General features: G+C 37.2%; 2 protein-coding genes across 4 annotated transcripts in view; both read right to left on the reverse strand.

The window, feature by feature from the left end:
• IRAG2 (inositol 1,4,5-triphosphate receptor associated 2) overlaps nucleotides 1–10,116 on the reverse strand; it is a 42,813-nt gene extending 32,697 nt beyond the window's left edge. For 2 of the 3 annotated variants that reach the window (XM_036019246.1, XM_036019245.1), the window contains exons 1-3: nucleotides 9,520–9,743; nucleotides 2,844–2,905; nucleotides 1,706–1,786 (exon numbers count right to left, since the gene is read on the reverse strand). The gene's annotated coding sequence lies outside the window, so the exon portion shown is untranslated. Of the gene's footprint in view, nucleotides 1–1,705; nucleotides 1,787–2,843; nucleotides 2,906–9,519; nucleotides 9,744–10,097 lie in introns of those variants that run through there. The other variant, XM_036019247.1, reaches the window with a different exon arrangement.
• Nucleotides 10,007–25,303, reverse strand: part of LOC114513820 (inositol 1,4,5-triphosphate receptor associated 2) — a 33,429-nt gene continuing 18,132 nt past the window's right edge. Inside the window, exons 10-17 of the mRNA XM_028533198.2 lie at nucleotides 24,822–24,878; nucleotides 23,497–23,556; nucleotides 23,328–23,392; nucleotides 22,398–22,497; nucleotides 20,593–20,727; nucleotides 19,740–19,841; nucleotides 18,567–18,730; nucleotides 10,007–10,212 (exon numbers count right to left, since the gene is read on the reverse strand). Coding sequence (XP_028388999.1) covers nucleotides 10,029–10,212; nucleotides 18,567–18,730; nucleotides 19,740–19,841; nucleotides 20,593–20,727; nucleotides 22,398–22,497; nucleotides 23,328–23,392; nucleotides 23,497–23,556; nucleotides 24,822–24,878 — 867 coding nt within the window. The 3' untranslated portion in view covers nucleotides 10,007–10,028. The remainder of the gene's footprint in view (nucleotides 10,213–18,566; nucleotides 18,731–19,739; nucleotides 19,842–20,592; nucleotides 20,728–22,397; nucleotides 22,498–23,327; nucleotides 23,393–23,496; nucleotides 23,557–24,821; nucleotides 24,879–25,303) is intronic.

Genomic DNA, 25,303 nt, shown 5'->3' on the forward strand with positions numbered 1-25,303 from the left:
ATGATATCACCTTTAACAGGAATCTAAACAACAAAACAAAACAAAACAAAAAACTAGCAAAATATAACCAAAGACACTGAAATAGGGGATAGTCTGACAGTGGCCAGAGGGGAGAGAAGAGGGAATTTCAGGGGAGAATGGGAAGGGTTTACAGGAACAAATTTGGAGGACACATGGACAAAAACTAAGGGTGGGGGGTAATGGGGGGAAGGGGGGAGGGTTGGGTGGGTGGGCTGGAACGGGAGTAGGGGGGAGAAAACTGTACTTGAACAATGATTGAAATAAAAAAAAAAAGAAAAAGCATTTAATCAGAACAGCAGCAAGAAAAAAGAATTAAAAAAAAAAAAAAAAAACAAGGATAGGCTTAGGAACCTTTAGCACATCTTTAAACATATCAACATTTGAATCACAGGGTGCCAGAAGGAGAAGAGGAAGAGCAAGACATTGAAAACTTAATTGAAAAAATAATGAAAGAAAACTCCCCTAATTTGATGAGGGAAATAGACTTACAAGTCCAGGAAACACAGAGTCCCAAACAAGTTTGACCTAAAGAAGACCACACCAAGACACATCATAATTAAAATGGCAAAGGTTAAAGATAGAGAATCTTAAAAGTTATCAAGAGAAAAGCAGACAGTTACCTACAAAGGAATTCCCAAAGACTATCAGCTGATTTCTCAAAAGGAACTTTGCAGGCTAGAAGGGACTGGCAAGAAATATTCAAAGTGATGAAAAGCAAGGACCTACAACCTAGATTACTCTATCCAGCAAAGCTATCATTTAGAATTGAAGGGCAAATAAAATGCTTCCCAGACAAGGTAAAACTGAAGTTTATTCTCACTGAGCCATTATTATATAAAATGCTAAAAAGAATTATTTAAGAAAAAGAACAAAATGATGAACATTAAAATGGCAATAAATTTTAAACTCTCAATAATTGAATCCAAATAACAGTCAGCAAATAAGCAGAACAGAAGCAGAATTGTAGATATGGAGATCATTTGGAGGGCTATCAGTTGGGAGGGAGAGGAGGGAAAAGGTGGGGAAAGGTGCAGGAATTAAGAGGCACCAATTGGTAGGTATAAAATAGGGGATGTTAAGAACAGTATAGGTAGTGTAGAAGCCAAAGAACTTATATGCGAGACTCATGGACATGAACTAAGGTGGGGGATTGCTGGAGGGAATGGGGGTACTGGATGGAGTGGGCAAAAGGGAAAAAAATGGGACAACCATAATAGCATAATCAATAAAATATATTTAAAAAATAAAAAGGAAGGAAAAAAATTTTTAATATTGCCCTGACTGGTGTGGCTCAGTGTGTTGGGCATCATCCTGCAAAGCACAAAGTCATCAGTTTGTTTCCCAATCAGGTAACATACCCAGGTTGCAGGCCAGGTCCCCAGTGTGGGGAAAGAGGCAACCGATAGATGTTTTTCTTACACAATGATGTTTCTCTCCCTCTTTCTTCCTCCATTCCCTTCTTTCTAAAACTAATTTAAGTTTTTTAAAAAATATCATCATTTCTTAGGGTCTACCAGGGTTGTGTTATTAAAAGTAAATAAACAGGAATCCATTTGTTTTATCTGATAATCTCTCTTGAAGAGCAGTATAGAGTTCTATGACACTAATACATACTGGATTTAACTTTCTATTTTGGCATAGCAATCGATTCACACTTAAATGATTTCAAGAAGCTTAAACTTACCTGTTGTTCTTGAAGATGCTGTTGAATTGTATTTCTGCAGGACAAGGGATCATAGTGAGGAAATTCCTCATCTAAACATCTCTGTCATGAGAAAATTAAGCAGTGCAGTCAAGGAGAGAATGATAAAGGAGTCAGAGATACAAAACTTAAGGGAAGAAATGATGCTACCTGAGGTGGGTAAAAATGACCAGTTCTTTATCCAGTGTTCTACTTTAAGGGTCATTGTTTGGCACTGCCATTTTCCCTCTTACTAAAGGAATAAAATCCAAAGATCAAGAACAGGAAACTGAATGGTCAGTGAAATCTTTAGGCAGAGGCCAAAGTGGCTTGTTGAAGACATAAGTCAGAGTAGTAAAAATGATGCCTGCAAAATTTTATAGCAATAAAAGCATGGCCTTAGTCCAAGAGGTTGCTATATCTCTCTCTTAGTTATATTATAATAGAAAATTTTACTGGGGCTCTTAAAATGATTAAAACATATTTAGATATGGAAGTTTTTCCAGTTCAACTTATTGCAGGGGGCTTTTTAGGAACACTGCCTAGCTTAATCTCCCACATGAATCCCCCCTTCCCTGCTTAACCAGATGTGCCTGCATTATGCCCAGGAAACAGATACTTGCAAATAGCACCTTCCCTCTTTCCTCCTCTAGTGCCAAGCTTGCTGTTCCTTATGTTCTTTACTTGTGAATAAATAGAAGAAATTCACCAGGGGGCACAAGGAAAAGAAATACATTAAATTCAACCATGGGTATCTTGAGATATCCAGACAGGAGTTGAGAGGCTAATTCAAATAGGAGAAAAAAGAAGCAGCAACCGTCAGAGCCCATTCAAGAGTCCACATTCAAGATTATCAGAAAGGAGGTGCCAGAGACAGCAAACTGGCCTGAATTGTAATGGACCCAGTAAGTTCTGAAATGCTTCCTCTGTGAAAGATGTAATGTCCCCAACACACTGTTCATGAACGTGAGTTCTTCCCTCATTGTCATGTGCATGTGAGAACGATGTCCAGCAGAGCATTTCCTTCTAAAGTGGTTATTTAATTTTATGATTAAAATTATCATCCATTATAAATTAGCTTCAACACCTTACACAATTTGGACATCATCCCCACACTAAACACACACACACATATTTTTACCTGCAATAACAAGCCATGGAGATGTCCTTTAATGAACTTCTTTCTTACTGACTTGATTGTTGCTGTAAAGAGAATTTGTAATCAGCTTAATGTGAACATTCCTTTCCCCTTAGCTTATTTCACAAACTTATAACAGCTTTACATTGGGGCCTGAGGAGAGGAGAGAGAACACAGTGACTTCTGAAACTGACATACCCAAGTCAGGACTTGTGAAAACAAAGAAGCAGGAGGACAACACTGGCTGGACAGGAAAACCATACCCACCCTTGGGTATTTAAACTTAACCTCGACAGATGCAAGTGAGTTGTCATCTAGAAGTGAGGCTCAGACTTATTCGATCTTAAAATGGGAATTCACCTTAGAGGTACCCTACTGATACGGAAATCATCTCTCCAGTAAGCCTGTGCTTGAGCTACAGGGATGGGAGCCCTTGAAGTAGAGGCTTACAATCCCAGAATCCTACAAGCAGCCTGAGATCACCAGAACACTGATGCCCGGAGGATTTGAATAATAACTGCTTATTCATGGAGCTGAGCTCAGACTCACAGGATGGTGCTTAATTCACTACACTCTTTTGTAAAAATAAAAATATGTCTTTCTACTTAACTAAAACCTACTTCCCAGTAACTTTCAAATTCTCATTTCTGGAAAAATGGAAATGGGAAAATAATTCCTGTTTAACTCTGTGAGCTACATAGTAACATGTATTACTTATCTGGCAATCCATCCTCTTTTGAAATATAACCAAGAATCAGAAAATAGGTCTGAAGCTTTTGAACAACTGAAATAGATGGTGACATCCATGCCCTCTCCTCATGTGGGATGTCCTCACATTTCCACTCAGAGAGTGGGTTCCGAACGCACACATAATTCTCACAAGCTGCTTTCTCAGGCCCCGGATGATTAAAAACAAAAATTAAGTGAGAGTACAAAGCTCTGTTATGGAGGCATATTAATAGCTGCCACAATTTTTCAAATCACTAACAGCCAGGAAAATTAACAGCAGATACTCTGGTGTTCAAAACATATAGAAATCTGGTGCTTCTTAAATACCAATGGTTTAATATCTCAATGGCTTGGAGAAATTCTGAGCCGTGAAAATGATGCTAATATATGTGAAAATACATATAGTCTAATTTGAGGGGGGTTTTTTTTTAGGAAAAAAGGGTTAAAAAGCATTAATTATGGAGAAATTTACCAATGTAAAATTCTATTTTGTAAGAATTCTTTTTGTAAAACTCATGTCTCAACTAAGCTTGAGATAGTGTTACTAGCTCCACTAAAAGGAAAGTATATATTTTTAAAAAAATTTGAACATAAGTAATTTACATTTTAAAAAATTTCTAATACTTAGAACTCTAGTAAAGATTCAATTTAAGGAAAAGTTCTCTATGTTAACTGTATTAAGAAATAAGGCCCCATCCTCCTCCTAACCTACATCTAAGCAACAGCAACAAAGCTCTCAAACGTCGCCAGAAACGTGCTTCTGAAGGTTGTATAACTCCAAAACACTTTTTCGAGTTTCCAAATTAAGCTTGTGTTTCAGAAGAAATAACGAGTTAGTATAAGACTATCTAAATTGCCCATCTGCTCTCCTACAAGGCAATCTTGGGTTTTAGAAATAGTCCATCTCAAAACATTCAAATCGTAAACCTTATTTCAACAGATGTTTTGTGCAATGTGTAGCAACTATTTCCATATGTTTCGTAAGGCAAAATAAGCTGGCTTATGACCATAATTTGCATTCACCTTTGCATCCTTTTTTATATGTTTGGAGCTGGACCTGCCATGTCTCTAGGACATTTAGGTTTCACATGGAAGCAAAAAAAAAAAAAAAAAAAAAAGGCCACTATCTCCCCTGCTGTTTCCATCTGTGATGTAGGATGGGACCAGGTGTCTTAGATACATTGCCTTTGAAGGAAGCTGAGATAAAGCAGTTTTCCAAATGACTGTGCAATGAGGCTTTCTTGCAAAGGCTCACAAGTGACTGTTGAAAATCAAAACTATAATATTAGAGCTATAATAATTTTAGCTATCCATGATCGTTGACTTTCAGGGAGTATGGATTTTTATAACAAAATGTATGTGTTACCTTACGCTCTATAAAATTGTGCATTAAAAATAGCAGGATTCACTGAAAACTGAAGATGGAGAAAATAATTCACAAGGCATATATCTGTTAAAGGACTTGCATACAAATTATTTAAAGAAATCTTGTGACAATTAAAAAAGGACAAATGGCCTACTTTGAAAATGGGCAAAAAGACTTAGATACTTCACAAAGAAGATATAGCCAATCACCCCAACAAAGGAAAATCACAATGAGATACACTGAAGAGCGGTGAAAATGTCAGTCTTTTGATTCACTCCACCAAATGTTGGAACTGCGGAGCACCTGGCACTCCCACACATGGCTGGTGGGAGTGTGAAGTGCCACAAACACTGTGGAAAGCTGCTCAGCAGTTTCTTAAAAAGTTAGAGTTACAACTACACAATGATCTACAGCTCTGCTCCTAGACATTTATCCTAGGCTAAATAAAAACGTATGTCCACACAAAGACCCGTGCACAAGTATTCACAGCAGCTTTCTCTATAACAACCCCAAGCTGTAAGTAATTTAGATGTCCAATAGGAAAAAAGATAACCAAATGGTGGACTGTTCAAGCAAAGAAATACAACTCAACCATGAAAAGGGCATACCACTAATAAACACCATATAGATACGCACTATGCTGAGGAAAAGAAGATCCACACAGTTCATACTGTAGAACTCAATTCTAGAACAGGCTAAACTAAACCATTGATGACAGACATCAGACCAGTGTTTACTCCTTGTGGTGGAGGTGGGGAGAGGGAGTAACTGGGAAAGAGCACAAGGGACGTTTCTAGGGTTTCAGTTCTGTGTTCCAATATGCATTTGTCAAGCTGGTTGAACAGTACCGCTAAGATCTGAAAATTTTATGGTATGTTAATGATTCATCAATAAAAATAATTTAAAAACTATAACAAGAACAAAAATAACTGTGCTTAGGGCTTAAATAGAGGTAGGTAGAAACCAGAGCACTGACAAACAGTTACTAAATTATTATACCTAGGAAGATATTTGGATCACTGAGACATGCACATTAAAATGGCTAAAGCCTACCTCACAGGATACTAGAAACACACAAAACCCGAAGAGTGTAAAAGCTGTTGACACTTGAAGTAGAAGGTGCTGGTGGGGTGCTAAGACAAAGCAGATGGCAGTGGGACTCTGAGGCAGCGGGGCTGCTGACGTGAACGCAGGAGGTAGCACAGTCTGCCACAAGCCGGGGCCCTGCAAGGCTGGGTGGCGCGTCTCTGGGGAGCAAGGCCCAGGTGCAGACACTTGTTTTTAATTTTCTTGAAGCGCAGCTGAAAGGGCTCCAGCTGCCTGTCAGCAGCCAGTGAAGGTTATAGTTCTATTCCTTCCAACCCAATTCTAGTCCCAGGAAAATTATGAATAAAACAATGTAACTTCCACATTAAGCTAACATGTCATTACCCATTTGCCACTCATGAATGAGGCAAATCATGTGATAGAAACATACTCTAGCAGAACCGACTGTATGGACTAAGAATAGCCAAGTACTGTTTTGCATTTGTCATGGTATTTATAAAGTAACAACTACTGCACTTTCTAGAAGAGGATACTGAGGCTTAGAGAGGTAAAGTGATTTGCCCAACTCTACCCAGTTGCTCTTTTGCGGACTTAGAATCAAACCATAGGTTTAACTTCAAATCCCATGCTCTTAATCCTTAAGCTATACTGACTGCCTCCTGGATAGTTTCATCCATACCTGCATCCTTTATCTGGGAAAATTTAGGCCCCCATTCCATCAGAGGTGTTTGAGCAAGTTATGTTTACTTTGGTTTTCACCTCGGTCCTCACTTCAGCATCTATCTTTAAGTGTCTTGACTACCTGAATCCCCCTTTCCTGTCTCGTTTCCCTCTTGTGAACTAACTGTTCAGGACATGTGGCTCTCACCTTGAACCCATCTTCAAATCTGTAAGGCTGTTGTCTGTCCTATATCTCATGACCTCATGCTAAAAATAGCATGCTAGAAGAGTTTCCAGTGAGATCACCTAGATGAAAGCCTTCCCTCAGCTACAGAGTTCACATATAGACACTATGTTCCAGTAAGGAGTTATGATCACAGAAGCCTCTCAGGCTCTTTCCCCAAGGAAATATTCATGGTTTCTAAAGGCAATTCATTGTTCAGTAGATGAATGACTCAATGATAATTTCATATCAAATAGGCCCAAAAAAGGATCACTAGTAAAAGGGTTATAGTTTGGATTACATCAATTAGTTTATGTTTCATATACATTAGGTTCAACCTTGTGTGCTGAATGTACACCCTAGACTTAAAACTTTTATTTTGAATCCCTTTTTAAAACAAACATTAATTTATACATCTAGTATTGCCTTTGCTAACAAGACACTTAGAGGTTAGAAGCAGAGGAAGAAAATATGTAAGTAACCATTGAAGAACTTCAGCAGTTTTGATGCACAGTTCATGGCATGCTTGCCTCCATGCCATGTACACTAGTTATGTCATGAACCATCTGTCCCAGTGGCAATGGGAAACTTGAACAATATTACTTATTCAGCATTAAGATCTGAATTGCTACTCAAATGTCACAAACAACTGCCTAGTTCCAGTTTGTGAACACTGTCGTTGACCTGAACCTTGGAACAAAACAACTACATCCCCACACACTTTGCCAGTGAGCCTTTCTTAGATGTAGCAGAAAGTAATTGCCTTAAATACTTAATGAACTTATTAAGCTAACCTGAGAGTTTCAGAAGAACTAAATGGATTTAAGCATTTTAATTTTCTGACTCAGAACTCGAATGTCTGACTCAGAACTCTTTCACGTGTGGTGGCAGTCATCGTGCAGGAACGGGCCAGGATGTTTGTGTGACAACTGTCTTCCCTCGGTGACCTTTATTCACAGTCTATCTGGAAAGTCTGCTATTTAGCACATGTCCAAAATATCTGCTACCTAAATCTTCTCTTCTTGCAAAGGATGATTTTTAAGGGAATTGTTGGGAAGATCTTCAGAAGCAAATGGTCATCAGAGCACAAGCTTGACGTGCTTGCCTTTTTTATGTAGCAAAAGATACAATTATGCACAGGAGGTCATAAAGCCAGGCAGGTGTGAGCAACTAGGGGCAGAAATGAGGCATCCACCCTACTTTGTTGAGGCAGAAAAAAAATGCAAGCATTCAATCCAGGGCAGCTAGGTTAAATATTTTAATACTTTTAATAATATTTGGACCAATTATCTCCTGAGGATAAACTGTGAAGACAATAGCAAGTTCATAATATCAGGAATGTATATTTTGGGATAAATTATGAAAGTTGACTCTTCAAAGAAGAAATCATGGGGGGTGGGGGTTAGGGATAAATTCTTAGTTTTATAAAACTATGGAGGATATAATATTGATTCAATCAAAAGATAAATTTAACTGGGCAAAAAAAGTAGTCCTGTAAGCACAGTGTCCAAAGCAAATATACCATGAACTAAATTTGGTTTTTATTCATGTCTCAACATAAACACTTCTAATCATACAGGAACCTTCTCTCAGGCCCTCTGAGCAAAAATAAAATACCATGTAGATTATGTCATCTAAAGTATGCCTTACATTGTGTGACAAAGCAAAGCAAAGCAATCCAATATTTAGAGTGATTAAAAGCTAGTGAGTTCTGTGAGACTTAAAAAATAATAAAAGGTTGAATAACCACTGCTATTTCAGAGCTAGCCAGTTCCTTTAAACACTCACACAGCCTCTCAGATATCAGTAGAAAGGGTGTAATAAATCCAAACCAAACACATATCTGAAGAATTTCATCTCTGGTTTGCCTTAACCTTGTGTTTGGTTGTTTGTTATCCAAACTGATAGGTTTCTATTAAAAGAACATTTATTCTGCTAGTACAAGAAGCTGGCTGAACAAAAGCAATTGTCTGATAAATGGCCAAATAAATAAGCTGTATTTTTTAAGGTTCTATAACAAAATAGGCTTATAAATAATCTGACATCTGTAATTTGACAGTTGCCTTCTCACCTATATCCTTAGTAAACACTCATTTTTAGGTGATATGGGAAAATGGAAAATATTCTAATTTGTAAAGCAAAATATATAAAGAACACATTTAAAAAGAATTTTCATGCCTATTTAATATTTGGTACACACGAAATTCTTAAGTATTTTGCTCAACCCTAAAATTACTACTTAAAAGAAAATGGAGAGACACGGTCTTTTCTACCATATGATGAGTAAAACTAGCTAACAAAATCAGAGTAGAAGAAGAAAACAATTTGCAGGCTCAAATATCCCATGCGAACAAGATTTTTTTCCTTGTTTACTTTTACAGATACAGAGACATTATATTTAATTTTTAAAGAAATAACAGTCATGGACAAATCTAGCTTGTAATAAACAAACAAAAGGAAAGTCAGTGGTTAAATCCATCTAGCTAGCTACTAGGCAAACCTCTCTGAAAGCCCTTAAGACCACCTTCTGGAATGATTTCATTGTCATAAATGTCTTAATAACACAGCAGCTGTAATCTATAAAAATGGCTGGAGTCCTCTTGCCACATCTCAGAGTGGCCGATATTGGGACATGACAAATATTTGCTACTCACTGTTCAGTTTTCTTGTCTTCCACTCCAGTGTCTGGCAAGTGTTCACTAGCTCAGTATTTATAGTCTGGAGACTTAGTTGTTCCGAAATTGCTTCCTCTAATTTATGCAGCAAAGACTTAGCTTTTTCACTGGCAGAATGGGCTGTGCCATCTCGATCCTCAACCTGGAGGTATACAGTTAATACTGGATTTTCACAATGTGGCCAGGAAAGAAAGCAATTGAGCACTCACTGTTATGCACAGGAAACTGAAAATGTGCTTTTCTTCTCAGGGAAGTGATAAGCTTCTACTGAACTTCTGCAATTCTGTGTTTGCATGGGCTTTGTACGCCTGAGCTCTATCTACAGCCCTAAGCGTCTTGATATGTCAAGTTGCCTCTTTCTGCAGCATTGACACCGCCTCTCTTACAACGCCCCCTTTACTTCCTCCGCTCACTGCTAGTCTCAAGGGGCTGAACTTCACAGTTCCTCTTTGGGTTTTTTTTTTGTTTTTGTTGTTCCTTCTCCATTTTTACTTCATGGTTTTAAGGACATCTGAGGAGCCTTCCCCTAAATATAATATAGTCAAAGGCTGCCCTACCTGCTCCTCTGCATCTTTCTGCCGTTGACTGGCTTCTTGGACCTTCTTCCTGAGGATGGCTTCCTGGTTGACAGCATCTTCTTGCAGTGGTTTAAGGGCTTCTAGTTGTTTCTGTCTGTAGTTAAAAAAAAAAAGCCCAAACCACAAGCTGTCAGTGACATTTCAACTAAGAGTCACCCCTGGAAGTTGTGACAAATTCAGGCTTCATACACTTCCTCAGAGATCAGAGGAAAAAGTGAAAGTGTTTACATAGATATAAATGCTTCACCAATATAGAATTTTAATTAAAGCAATCATACTGATCCCTTAGCCTGATACCTTCACTTTATGATAAGGACATTTTGTTTCCTATTTTACATTGGAATATTCAGTTCCCCACAAGCTACATTCATAGCACTTCATGCTTGTGGCCAGTTGCTTTGAGGATGGAGTTAATACAATGGTGACAAAGTGTAATATTTACACAGCACAGGTAGATTTTTCAGAAAAAGAAGGAAAGAAAAGCAAAAATGAAGGAGAAACAGGAAGAAACAGGAGTTTCATTTCATGACCTTGGCCTTTCCACTTAAAAGCTGTTAATCATGACAGAAATATGTCCATGAGAACAGGAAGGGCTGCTTCCAAGCACAAATGAAAGCTACCTGTCAGTATTTCCTCTGTATCTTCCCTTCCTGGAGACCTTCCTCTCTGTTTCTTCCTTACCCCAAATTTCTTAGTGTTGTCATGTTAACTTTCCTTTGGATCTGACTCAATTCTCAAAATACATAAAAATGCATTCATGCCCTGATCACTGATGAGATTATTTGAACATGCTATGTATCAATATATCAATTATTATCTGGAGACAACTTGTCCTGAATAAGAACCTTAGCTCAAAGGAATGATGAACATTGGGAGTTTTGGACCAGTGAGGAAAATGTTGTCAGGTTTAGCCCTTTTGTGTGCCTCTCAAATGTTAACACAGTCAGAATCCCATTGCACATTGTCATAAATCCTGCCCTGGTTACAAAAAAGACTACGTGAGAGAGAAGGACGGTCTTACAGAATGCTTTACCGTTAGAATAAACAAGCAAACAAAACCTTAAACAAAACTGAAACTATCTAAACACATTCTACTAAGATTGTTCAATTCCTTATGGTCAGGTTTTTCTATTCTTAAATTGTGGTGAAAACATTTAACATGAGATCTACCCTCTTAACACATTTTTAACTGTGTAGTACATGTCAACTAGAGGCACAACGTTGTACAGCAGATCTCTATATGTTATCCATCCTGTGTAACTGAAACATTACACCTGTTGAAGAACTGCAACTCCCCATTTCTTCCTCCCCTATCCCCTGGAAACCACCATTCTACTCTCTGCTTTTGAGTTTGATCATTTTTAACACCTCATTCAACTGTAATTACCCAGTGTTTGTCTTTCATGACTGGTTTGTTTCACTTAGCATAGTGGCCTCTAGATTCATTCACGTTGTCACATGTGGCAAACTTTTCTTCTTTTTTAAGGCTGAATAATATTTCATTGTATGTATATACTGTATTTCTTTATTCATTCATCCTCTGATGAACCTTTAGGCTGTTTCCACACCTTGGCTATTCTGAATAATGCTGCAGTGAACATGCGTGTGCAAATATCTCTTTGAAATTCTGCTTTGAAATCTTTTGGATATATACCCAGAAATGTGATTGCTGGATCACATGGTAGTTCTATTTTTAATTTTTTAAAGAGCGTCCATACTGTTTCCACATAGCAGTTACACCATTTTACATTCCCATGAACAACATACAAGAGTTTCAGTTTCCCTTGTCAACACTTGGTATCTTTTGGGTTTTTTGGTTTTTTTTTTTTTTAAATAACACCCTTCCTAACAGGTGTGATTCATTCATCATTGTGAATGACTCATTGTGGTTTTTATTTGCATTTCCCTGGTGATTAGTGATTTTGAGCATCTTTTCAATTACCTCTTGGCCAATTGTATACCTTCTTTGGAAAAATGCCTATTTAAGTATTCTATTCATTTTTTGTTTCTTTCACTAGGCATTTTTTTAAATCCCACCCCCCAACTTTGGTAATGATCAGCTTGTTCTCTATATCTATGCATTTATTTGTATTTTCTTTTATTTGTTTTGTTTTAGATTCCACTTGTAAGTAAGATCATATAACAGGGGTGTCAAACTCACTTTCACTGGGGGCCACATCAGCCTTGTGGTTGCCTTCGAAAGGCTGAAATGTAATTTTAGGTCTGTATACATGTAACTACTCCTTAACAGTTTAGCGAGAGCTCAGCACTGCCGCTGGGTAGAAACAAGGTGCCAGGCTGGATAAAACAAGGTGGAGGGCCAGATTTAGCCCTCGGGCCTTGAGTTTGACACCTGTGTCATATAGCATTTGCCTTCCGCTGATTTAATTCACTTAGCATGATATCCTTTAGGCCCATCCATGTTGTCACAAATTGCAAGGATATTCATGTATAAAGTAATATTCATATGTATTCATATATATAATTAAAAATACATATCACATCTTCTTTATCCACTCATCTGTTGATGAACATCTGTGCTGCTTCCATATCTTAGCTATTACTAGTAATGCTGCAGTGAACATAGGAGTACATATATCTTTTTGAATTAGTGGTGGGTTTTTGTTTTTGTTTTTTATAAATACCCAGAAGTGGAATTGCTGAATCATAAGGCAGTCCCACTTTTCATTTTTTAGGGAATCTTCATGCTGTTTTCCATGGTGGCTGCACTAATTTACACTCCCAACAGTGCACAAGGGCTCCCTTCTCTCCACATCCTCTCTAGTACTTGTTGTTTGTTGTTTTATTGTTAGCCAGTCCGACAGGTAGGAGGCGATACCTCATTGTATTTCTAATTTGCATTTCTCTGATGGTTAATGACATTGAGCACCTTTTCATATGTCCATTGGCCATCTGCAAATCCCTTTGAATAAAGTTCTATTCGGGTCCTCTGCTAATTTTCAAACTGGGTTATTGTTTTTGTTGCTGTTATTGAATCATGGAAGTTTCTCATTATTTGAATATTAACCCCTTATCAAATATGTGGCTTGGAATATTTTTTCTCATTCCATATGTTACCTTTTCACTCTGTTAATTCCTTTTTCTGTGCAGAAGCTTTTTAGTCTGCTATAGACCCACTCGTCTATTTTGCTTTTGTTACCTGTGCTTTTTGGTGTCATATCCAAGAAATCGTTGGCAAGACCAATGTCATGAATTTTTTCCCCAAATTTCCTTCTAGGAATTTTACAGTTTTAGGCCTTATGCTTAAGTCTTCACTCCATTTTGAGTTGATTTTTGTATGTGGTATATAATGTTTTCAATTTCATTTGTTTCTTTGAGATATCTAATTTTTCTAACACTATTCGACACTATTCATTGAAAAGACTATTGTTTTCCATTGTGTATCCTTGGCACACTAGTCAGAGTTCATATATGCATGGGTTGTTCCATTCTCTTATATTGGTCAATTTGTCTGCCTTTAGACCAGTACCATAATGTTTTGATTACTGTAGCTTTATGATACATTTTGAAATCAGGAAGTATAATACCTTCAGGTTTGTTCTTTCTCAAGACTATTTAGGCTATTTCAGCTGCTTTGTAGTTCCATATGAGCATTAGCATTATTTTTCTCTGTTATTGTAAAAAACATGCCATTAGGATTTTGATAGGGATTACATTGAATCTGTAGGTTGCTTTGGGTAGTGTGAATATTTTAACCCTATTAGGTCTTCCAATCCATGAACATAAAATGTCCTTCCATTTCTTTACATCCTTAATTTCTTTCAGCAATGTTTTCAGTATACAAGACTTCATCTCCTTAGTTAAGTCTATTCTTAAGTATTTTATTCTTTGGGGTATGATTTTAAATGGGATTGCTTTCTCAGGTTCCTTTTCAGCTAGTTCACTATTAGTTCACTATTAGTTAATAGAGCTGCAACTGATTTTTGTATGCTGATTTTGTAGGCTGCAATATTGCTAAATTTGTTTCTTAGTTTTAACAGCTTTTTGTGGAGTCTTTAGGATTTTCTATATATAAAACGATGTCATCTGCAAACAGACATGACTTTACTTCTTCCTTTCCAATATGGATGCCTTTTATTTCTTTTTCTTGTATAATTGCTCTAACTCGGGCTTCCAGTACCATGTTGCATGGAAGTGGTGAGAGTGGTCCTGCCTGCCTTGTTCCTGAACTTAGAGGAAAAGCTTTCAGTCTTTCACCATTGAGTATGATGTTAGCTGTGGGCTTTATGGAAATTAGTATAATAATTTCCATTATTATGTTGAGGTAGTTTCTTCCTATTTCTTGGTTTTTTAATACTTTTATTATGAAAGGGTATTGCATCTTGTTAAATGTTTTCCTGTATCAATTTAGATGCTCTTGTAATATTTATCCTTCATTTTGTTAATGTGCTATATCACATTAATTGATTTGTATATGCTCAACCATTGTTGTATTCAAGAGATAAATTTTACTTGATCATGGTGTATACTATTCTTTTTAAGGTACTGTTAAAATTAGTTTGCCAGTATTTTGTTGAGGATTTTTGTACCTGTATTTATCAGGAATATTGACCTATAGTTTTGTTTTGTTGTTGTTTTTTGTTTTCTTTTTGGTAGTGTCTCTAGTTTTGGTGTCGGGATAATGCTGGCCTCAAAAAATGAACTGGGGAGTGGTACTTCCTCTTCAACTTTTTGAAAGAGCATCAAAAGAATTTGCATTAATTGTCCTTTAAATGTTTGATAGATTCACCAGTGAAGATATTTCAGATTTTACTTATTTCTCTCTCTCTTTTTTTAGTCTAGCTAAAGGCTTGTCAATTTTGTTTATCTTTTCAAAAAACCAACTCTTAACTTCAGTGACTTTTTTAAAAGTTGTTTTTCTATTCTCTATTTTGTTTTTTCTGCTCTAATTTTTATTATTTCCTTCCTTTTAATAAATTTGAATTTTGTTTGTTCTTATTTTTCTAGTTCCTTGAGGAATCGTTAAGTTCTCAAGATTATCCATTATCTTCCAAATGAAAGCAAAAAGACTATAAGGATGGATAGAAAGCTATACTTAATAATATTAAATTTTTAATCACTTATATGTGTTTATATCTATAAGATAATAAGTTTTATGTATGTTATTTTATTTTGTTTATAATCCTCACCCAAGTATATGTTCTATGATTTTTTTTTTTTGAGAGAGAAACATCAGTGTGAGAGAGGACCATCCATTAATCAGGTGCCTCCTGTCTGTGTCTTGACTGGGAATTGAATCCTCAACCTAGGTATGTGCCCTGACTGGGGATCAAACCTGCAACCTTTTGTTGTATGAGACAAAGCTCCAACCATCTGAGCCAACCAGCCAGGGTAAGTTTTATGTACTTTATAAATCATAACAATATCAGAAATAGCTTTTTAATAAATTAGATAGACCCTCTACTATATTATTGATATTTAACCATTGAAGATGTTTCTTTCATTGAGATTTTCATTATCACATTAAGAGGTAAGTATTAGCTTTGGGTGTGTGTTTTCAAATTGAACAACTCTCCTTGCTAACATGTCCAAGATTCTAAATCTTGATTTCTACTCTTGCCAAGTCTGAGTCTACCCCAGACTTTCTCATCCCAATAGCCCCCCATTTACCAAGTTTCACACCAAAACCTCTAGGCCAAGGATATCTTTTCTCTTTTTTCCATTCTCACAACTAACTTACTAGCATGTCAGATATGATCCATCCTCAAAATATTGTTTGGATCCAACCATTTCTTGCCACCTTTACAACTATCACCCTAGCTCGAGTGACACCCTCACCTGGACTATCACAATAGCTTTGAACTCAGTGTTTTATTTTTATTTTTTAACATGCCTCAGTAAATATTTTATATTTCAACCAATTACACACACCGCTGCAACAAGAATTTTATGAAACATTACTCTTACTTTATGAAATACACTCTGATCATTTATATTTATTTATCTTTAAATAGGTCATAATCTAGTAAATTGATATTAGGATCTCTAATTGGTGATCTTTTATTGAAAAAAAAACTTTTTCTCATTAGTCTCATTGCTTTAAATCTTGCCCTCTATAGATAATTTTTTACCCAGCAGCCAGAACGATCTTTCAAAACACAAGTTATACCACTTCTCTGCTTATAATCCTGTGATGGCTTCCCATCCACTCGGAATAAAATCCCCATGCCTAAACATGAACTGCAAGGCTGTGGACCTGGCTGCTTCCTATCCCTCTGGCCTCATCTCCTGCTATTGTCCATAACCCTCTCCACCCAAGCCATACTGGCCTCTCACTGATGTTCAAACATACCCAGCTCATGACCACTGCTGGGCCTTTGCACTATCTCGTTCCTTAGCTAGAACACTCTCCAGATCATTACATAGCTCATTCTGACTTCATTTGACTATCCACTCAATTCATCACTCCTCAGACAGGCCTTCCTTGGGCATTGTTTCTAAAATTAGGGCCTCCTGCCCCCTGTCATTCTCAGTCTTCTTATCCTGTTTTAACTTACTTTATATCACCCGGGCGTTATAATATATACTTATATGTTTATTTGTTCATCATCTGTGTCCCTCAGTAGGTGTTAGTTTCATGGGGGCAGTGATTTCTGCCTTATTTCCTATAAGTCCCTAGGACCTGGGTGGTGGTGGGGCAGTCAGGCAAAGGGCTGAAACTTCAATGTTGTACAAATGATGATGTGCTTTTCTCACCAGGCCCTCAGAGAATAATTTTCCTTCCACTGCCTCTCTTTGATTCATTCAATTCTTTCCATTCCTCAGCTCTGGAGCCTATTATCTTATGCCAAAATGGAAGCCTTCTCTTCCTAAGCTTACAGACCCTAAAGTTGACTTTAATAAACATTCCCTACCTCATCTAAACATAGAATCCTCTCATTTGCATAAAATACTTTATTCTTTTTCTCATGCATAGTTAAAACCCATAGCCAAATCATTTCATGTGTGGCCTCTATATACTTTTGTATGGTTTAAATCATATCTAGAAGTCAGGAGTTAACCCATTCTTACACTGACAAATAATATTTTGCCCAATTGCTAGGTCTCTAGAACATTTTTAGTGAACATTATGTCAGATTTTAAGAAGTAGGTAGTGGGGGGTTAATAGCTGCAAGAACATAGGTTTCGAGGCCAAATATATCTAGATCTGACCCCAGCTGTCACTTAATCCTATTTAGGTGCCCTTGGGAAGTTATTGAACCTCTCTGAAGATAAATGTATGTCAAGTTCGTAGCACTGCATCCAACATAGTAAGCTCTCAACAAATCGCACTTACTATTATGTAACTAGGTTTCTTGTCTGCCTAGTAGATAATACAGAAGACACACTTACTCAGAGATGACTCTAGTGCAGGCCTCTCTCCAAGTAGTTCTCTGTTGCTAAATAGAAGAATTTCAGCGCTCCCTTTGGTGGGGATGGTATCTGTGTAAGGAAGCTGCATATCCACTTAACCCACAACTCTACCACTAAAGGAAGTCTGGGCTCTTGGCTTCTTAGAAAAAGCAGAAGATCATTTTCTTGACAGTTCCTTCTGGTATTAATTTACCTTTGGCATTTAGTTTCCTTATTCAGGGGGAATAAGATGTTTTTTTTTTCTGTTGTTTTTTTTTTTTAAAGCAAACTTGGTCTCTAATAACGTTTTTTTTTTTTACTTTGTTAAAATTCAATGTACATCCATGTTCATTCTTTCCTTCAAAAAGCATTTCTTAAGAGAACACTTAATACAATACTGGCAGCTATATAAATGGAGGTTCACAAACAATAGAATCACTGCCCTTGTTTAGTACATGTGGTATACAAAGTGTAAAATTTTAAGAACTTTCCCATAATCACAAGAATTAAAGTGAGAGGAAGAGTAATATGGTAAATGATTTTACATCGAGAGTCCTCTATTTCTTATGACTTTTTTTACTTGAAATGTAATTAACTAGCACCCAATGTGATGCATTGTAGCCTGAAGTGGAACTGGAACCTGATGGCATAGGAGTCTGCAGACCCAGCATCAGGTTCTTCCATTAGTAGATCTAGCTGTGGATTTTCCAGTAACTCTCAGGCCTTCCTCGATTCACTTTATATCCTTATGGCTCTGCCTTGTGTAAAAGTATGAGGCTTTACTAAATGATATCTAAGGCCCCTGTGGTTAAAAGAATTCTATAGTCTGTAATGCCAAATTTCTTCTCTAGAGAAAATAACACTATACTGGCTTTGACAGATGTTAAAGTTCACTATTATTTGCAATTTTGAATATGTAAGTCAATTTCAAACAATGTCACAATTCAAGATTATTAGACAAAATGTCCTCTCTCAAAAAGTGTCATCTGAAATCAATATATACAACTTGGAAAAAAATAAACTGAAGGTCATGGCACAATCACAAACGTGTCATGTTTATAAAGCATGGGTTTCTTATAGATAAATGATTGTCACCTGGAAAGATATTCTTTTCTGAAATGAAAATATTCCAGCCTGAATCTCTTCAAAATCTCTATCAATTTGGCAAACTCTTTATCAAGAGATTCTTTTTGGTTTCCCAAGCTGTTCAGCATTAATCTGCAAAGATTTAGTTTCTCTTCCATGGAATATTTGAATTCCTACAAGGAAAAAAATCACAACACAAGCTCCACTATTCCAGTGTTAAATATAAACATGTGGTAGAGGTAATACAAAATGCTGTGGTCATGCCCCTCTCAATGGTATTCACTGTTATGGGTCCCTGAAATTCTAGTCGAACACACACTAATTCTCAATTGCCCAAAGACTGATTATCCTTTAGGTTGATTATTTCAGTTTAACAAGTACATATTGGGTAATTATCATGTGCCTAAACTTGCATTTAATTTCTTTTACTTAAGATTGTGGGTCCCTGACCTTTTCATCAATCATCAGAATTGCTTTAGAATAGGATGGGACACGGAAATGCAAAGAAGTCAGTATTTGTTGATTAGCATGTTCAAAAGCAACTTAAAAAAGGTTAGTTTGGCAAAGAGGTTGAAATGAACATTTCAGAGTTTTCAGAATTTCCTTCTTATTTTAGCTTAATTTAGAGGCTGATGAACATTAAGTTGTCTGGCAATCAAGAAATAGAGATAGTAAGTGATGGATAAATTAAAGAGATTTCTTTTTATGGTTCTTTTCTAACAAAACTGGAAGTAGCTACCTAAGAAGTTTATGTTTTTCCAATGTTCTGCAAATTTCTGGGGTAATAAAATGTCAGAGTCTCAAAAATAAGATTCTTTTGTACAATGACCATTCTACCAAAGTCAGAGAATTTTACTAGGCCAATTTTAACTGGCTTAAACTAGCCAATTCACACAAGGATTCAAAGAAAATACACTCTTACATTAAATCATCTTATTTATTCTTTGTTTCTCCAACACAGAGCACATATCCTCATACTCGCTTGCACCTTTTCCTCACCCTCACACTCACCCACACACACATTTATACACATCCCCAGACACACACTCTGCACATGTTATCAGACTAAGACAGCAGAAGACTATACTAATTCCTCAGAAATGTTACTGTATATAGTAAGTATTACCTGGCTTTCAAAGGTAGAAGGAAAACTGGGAAAATATCAAAATACAGAACACTTACAGTAAGCTTGTTCTCCCACTTCTCTTTCACAGTAATTTCTGGATTAGTTACCCACTGTAGAGAACTATCAATGAGGGTTTCCACTTCGGAAACGTCTTCATGCTGAAAAGGAGTTTCATATCTTCAACTAGGAATTCAGGTAAAAGACATACACTATTACATACGCTATTATATAAGAAGTAAAAGTTTATTATGAAGGTAATTAGGAAGACACCAGAGAAAGTTCCTTCTCATCTAATGCCACCAAGTGACTTGCCTTTATCCCAGGACTTTGCCATCTGTAGATGCCAACTCTCATCAGGTTCTCTGTCCATGCTGAGTACACACAGAGAGAGTTGTTTTCCAGAACAAAACCTATGTATTTTGCTTCTCCTCAATGGAAGGAATTGAGCATTTTCATGGATTTTTTTTTATTCATTAAACTAACTATCTACTACTATACATGCTGGGAACTGTGAAAGGGATTGGAAATACCAACATGAGGATTCTTTGCTTTCTCTGACCATCTAGAGTTTCCAGTCAAATATCACAATCAAGAAAGAAGTACTAGCCATTAGCTAAAAGGAAACTGTCCAATAGATACCATGTCTTCACCCCTTGGTACTAAAGAGTAACCTGCAGGAAAACTATGTTCAAGTAATCCATATCTAATGGCCAACCTATTGTCCTGATTGACTCAGAACTAGATCAATTTCAGGAATGTTTGAGAAAAATCTTCTCTTTCACAGTAGGATTAATTTGGGGCTTAACAACACACCCACACATATGTTTGTGCTCTGCAAACAGGTCGTAGGTCAGTTATCTGCAGAGATTCCTAGCCAGTGCACCATGAGAGGCATGTGCTATACAGTACCAGCTCCTGAAGAATAGCTGTGAATTCCACTCCCTTTTGTTCAAGTTCTCTCAGTAATAACAGCATCTCTTGGTCCATTATTGTGTCCAGAGATGACAAGCTGATTAAATTGCACTGCCACTCAGCGTCGGTGTTCTGAAACAATTATCAAAATGTTCACAACACTGTCTTCCTAATAATGAATATTCATTATTTTTCTTTTATGAAAATAGTAATCTGATGGAATCCTTCTATATCTCCAGAAAACTGTTTATATTTTCTCTCTAGTGTGCCTTCAACTTACCATTTATTTGTTCTTACGAAAATATCATTTATCCTAGAGATAGCATTTACATGTGGGTGCTGTAAACTGCTATGGCTATAATTCTATGAACATAAGGGAAGGTGAAAAAAATCACAGAAAAAAAAATGTTGGCTGCAGGGTACTCAGCAAAGCTCATTGAAAACAAACTGGTTTCTTTTGTTTTACTTGTATTTATAGAAGAGGGTCTCAGATAATGTTTCATAAAGCACATTTCTTATACTTCTCTCAAAGTCTCTGTCTCATCATATTTTAGATACAGTACATTTAACTTTCTTCTTGCTGTTTGTTGGAAAAAGGTCAGAGGACTCTTATTTCCAGATTGCAATGCAAAGGCAATCTTCTTCACCCATGAGTGGGGTAAACTTCAGAGCCAGAACTTTGCCAGCTGTTGAACGCCCCTGCTCAGAAGTACAGAGTTTCACAGCCTGGCATCCTGACATTATCATTATCTCAGAGGCCTGAGGATGAAAACACATTGCCAGGGCAGATTGGCCATCATGTCATTGAGTCTGGCAGTTTGGCTCTGTGTCAAAAACCCAGGAAAAGTGATGAGTATTTGAAACAGAATGTCAGGAAAGCCCCTCCCTCAGCAGAATGTCCAAGGCTGCCTGAGATGCGTCAGATGAAGGCAGCATATGTTGCCCCTGCATCCTTGGCACAGGAAGTTCAAACGGCATTTTGCCCAAAGACGTTCTTCCTCTCCTTCCAAGGTCGTATCACAGCTGTCAGCCGGAGGACATTCTGACATGCCTACTGTCCACAGACATGGAGAGACCATCAAAGTGGCGAAAAGAAAGCAATTTGCTAATGAAGTATTTCCTAACATAATAAGCACAAAACTGGAAAGTATACAAGAGTGGAAATATAGTATTAGGGGGGTCCCAACATTTCATCCCCAAGAAGCCTTTTGATTGTTTCTTAACATGTTGTAAAGACTTGGGTCTACCTGACAAACTGAGATTTTTTTAAAGTAATAATTCATTTTGCCATTTTAAAATTAACCAAAAACATGTAAAAATGCTAATTTCTGTCCAAAATGTAATAATCACTGTCATTGAATTGGATTGGTGCAATTACATCCTAAATTTCATGCTGTTTCTGAGCATCTTTATTTATGGTTGATGCATTTACTGCAGGGGATTGGAAAAGTACTGAAAAATAGTTCCTGGATCTCTACTGCTACTTTTAGGCCCCCAGTCTGGGGAACATGCAGGTAGTTTGTGCTGAAAAGTACACGAATATAAAGGTTTCTGAAATCCAGATTCACTGAATGCACAGTTCCACAACCCCGTGCTTGACTCTCCCTACAGTTTTCAGCCATAACTTGAAAAAGGTCCATTCTTCCAGATTGAGACTTTAGACTTGGATTCTAAAAACTATCAGCAGATCCCCTTAAAATGTCAGAAGTGCTTTTCAGCAAGCTATGAAACTTCACTTAATAGTCAGTTACCACATGTAGTGATTATTTCTTAAAGCTTTTCATTTGATGATAACTACTTACCTCTGCAGACTGAGCAAGAATGAGTTCACAATGTAAAGATTTTTCTCCTTCAGAGATGAGACTCTTACACTCTCCACTGACATTCAATTGGATCCCATTCCTTGAGAAAACAAGAACAGTAATCCCATTGAGTTAGGTGTGCCTCCAACATTATGTCTTGAGTTCCCAGAATAAGGTATGTTTATCACCAGTCAGTAAGCCCGTGCATGTACCAAGGATTATGTAAAGGACGCAGGAGCACAGAGACAAGAGAGAGTTTCTGCCTTCCAGGAGCTGCACAGACTAGCAACGCTATGTGGTTGCAGACAAATAGGCCACATTGTGTGTGTGTGTGTGTGTGTGTGTGTGTGTGTGTGTGTGTTTAAATGAATTGGGGCCAATAGTTAAAAATTAGAAAATTTTACTAAAAATCTAGATTTCTGGCTTTTCTTAAAAAACAAATAAACAAACCAGAAGGTATGGTCACGTGGGGTTCATATATTCTTAACAATGAGCTGGAGCTAGGCAGAGCAGCCCCCTCTGCCTTTATTGGGGTGATGCACTTTCTCATTTGGTAACTCTCACAGTGTGTGTGCAATCAACCCACTGGCTTTACTCTTGTCACCTGAGTGGCTTCTGTGGACTGCTGGACCAGCATATTATACATATTCAGAAACAAATGATTGTAATGGAAGATCATGTATGTTAGAATAGAGGTAAGAACAGCATGCCCTACATATACTCAAAAAGGTTACTTTCATCTCAAGGTAAAAGAAAAGCAATGGAAGGCCATGAAAAAGTTGTTAAAAGTTTTGTTAGAGAAAATGTCACATACAAATGTACAGAAGAAAAGAATGTGGAACATTCAAGAATTGCACACAGCTCGGTAGGCCAAAGACGCAGGGTGGAGGCACGTGAGAGAAGGCTGGTGAGGCGTTGCTGTGTACTTACCTGATGAGTTCCTGTTGCAAGTGCTGTAACTCACAAGCCAGTTTGTTTTTATCTCTTCGTAAATTCTGGAATCACACACAACATGAGGCTGTACATGTCGCTCTGGTAGGGAGTTTAAATGTACATTTAGCAACCCCACCGTGCAAGCTGAGAGATTATTATGGTATACCTCTATAATGATCCCATATTCTATGATAGTTGACTTAAGTTCTTCTATTCTTAAATCCTTCTGAAAAGTAGAAGAGAAAATTAATAGCTAATAAATGTATTAATTTACAAAATCATGTTTATTAAAATCCCTATTAATCTGAGTCACAGAAGAACTGTAAATGCCCAATGAGATAAGATCTTCTATAAATATCATAGTGAAAACAGAACCAGTCTGTTTTTGTGATTAAAACCACACACAAAGTGCAGGGCAGAGAGGCAGCTATATCTCACTGGTGACAATATGCTCTGTGTTTGCCTGACCAATGGGATCAAACCCTCAAAGATAATTCTTAAGGTGAGTCAAAATTATATTTATTATCATTATACATTTAAGGAAAAAATCAGTCTTTACCAATTGTGGAGGCATCCAATTTTATTCAGCTCAAGTGATATCTCTGTTAAAAAATCACAATTTTGTACTGCAAGACCAGAGGCTACAGGCGGTGTCTGACCTATAATCTGATCCCATGACTAGCATGGTGCCAGGAACATGGGAAGTGCCCAGTTGATATCTTATGAACCTGGGCAGGAGTGCAAAGTGGTGGAATCAGAGCTACGGAGGAAGGGAATGGCCACCCCTACCACAATATCACTATAGACAGACCAAGAACACCCACAGGGAAGGGATGAGTTTCTACAATATTCAATATCTTGGTCTACAAGCTATTCAGGACTTCTTTGAAATGTTATAACATGCAGGGAAAGGAAGAGAAATATTGCTTTTCCTTTACTTCCCCATCTTGAAATGCAGAAGTGTATTAACTCAGAACTGTGTCCTTCCTGTATCTCTTAAAGCCACCATAACCAGAATCCTTTGCTACCAGATAGGCAGTGATCATAGGGTACAAGGATAAATACAATATCTATTATTCTATCTGTCTATCTAGCTATCTTATCTAATCAATCAATCAAACTAGGGAGAAAATTTTTCTTCTTTTTGCCCCAAATGAATGACTGCACAAACATTTGTGTTATTATGCATTAAAATTGCATCATTGTATCTGGCCATTGACTGATGAATTGGCACACTAATATTCGTTGCATTGACTAATGAATACCACCAGAATTTAGAGGATATGATAAAACTTAAACCAGGTGGGAAAGTCATTATTTTCATTCAAAAAGTATTTTTGTGAAGTTTATGAAGGAAAGTCTAATATTATTGACAAAGCATCAGAATCAAATATTTTAATAGGGGCGAAGTTACACAAATGTCCATCTCCTTTATAATTTGGATAAAGCTAGCCCATCCCACAGGACTTCATGGGGAGGGACAGAACCAACCTTCTGCAAACTTGCATCTTTATTAAGCAAAGTGCTCTCATACATTTGTAACTGCATCTGAAAAGGAACAAAGATAGCTCAGACCACTGGGACACTCTTTTGGTAAAGGACAGTGCCACAGAAATCACTCCAGTGGGGAGACATGTTTCTGAAGCACCTTTAACGTGCATTTGTTTCTCACTTTTAAAAGAACTTTCATATAAGCCTCACAACAATCCTAGAGGCTTCGGCCATTGCTCTCGCTTTATCAGAGAGGAAATCAAGACTCGACACCAGTCAGAGACTTGCCCAATGTCACACAGTTAGTGACAGAACTGAGCCTAGAATATGTCTCCAACTCTAGCCAAGTGCCTTTCCCAACAATTCATACTCCATATAATAAGAGGACATATAGAGTCTTCAATTTTTTTGCTGAAAATATAATTCTACATGAGACATGAACAAAGACTGCATGTGGACATATAGAAGGCTCTTCCTCTTTA

Source organism: Phyllostomus discolor, chromosome 2, assembly GCF_004126475.2.
Source record: "Phyllostomus discolor isolate MPI-MPIP mPhyDis1 chromosome 2, mPhyDis1.pri.v3, whole genome shotgun sequence".
In the NCBI taxonomy this organism is placed as follows: domain Eukaryota; kingdom Metazoa; phylum Chordata; class Mammalia; order Chiroptera; family Phyllostomidae; genus Phyllostomus; species Phyllostomus discolor.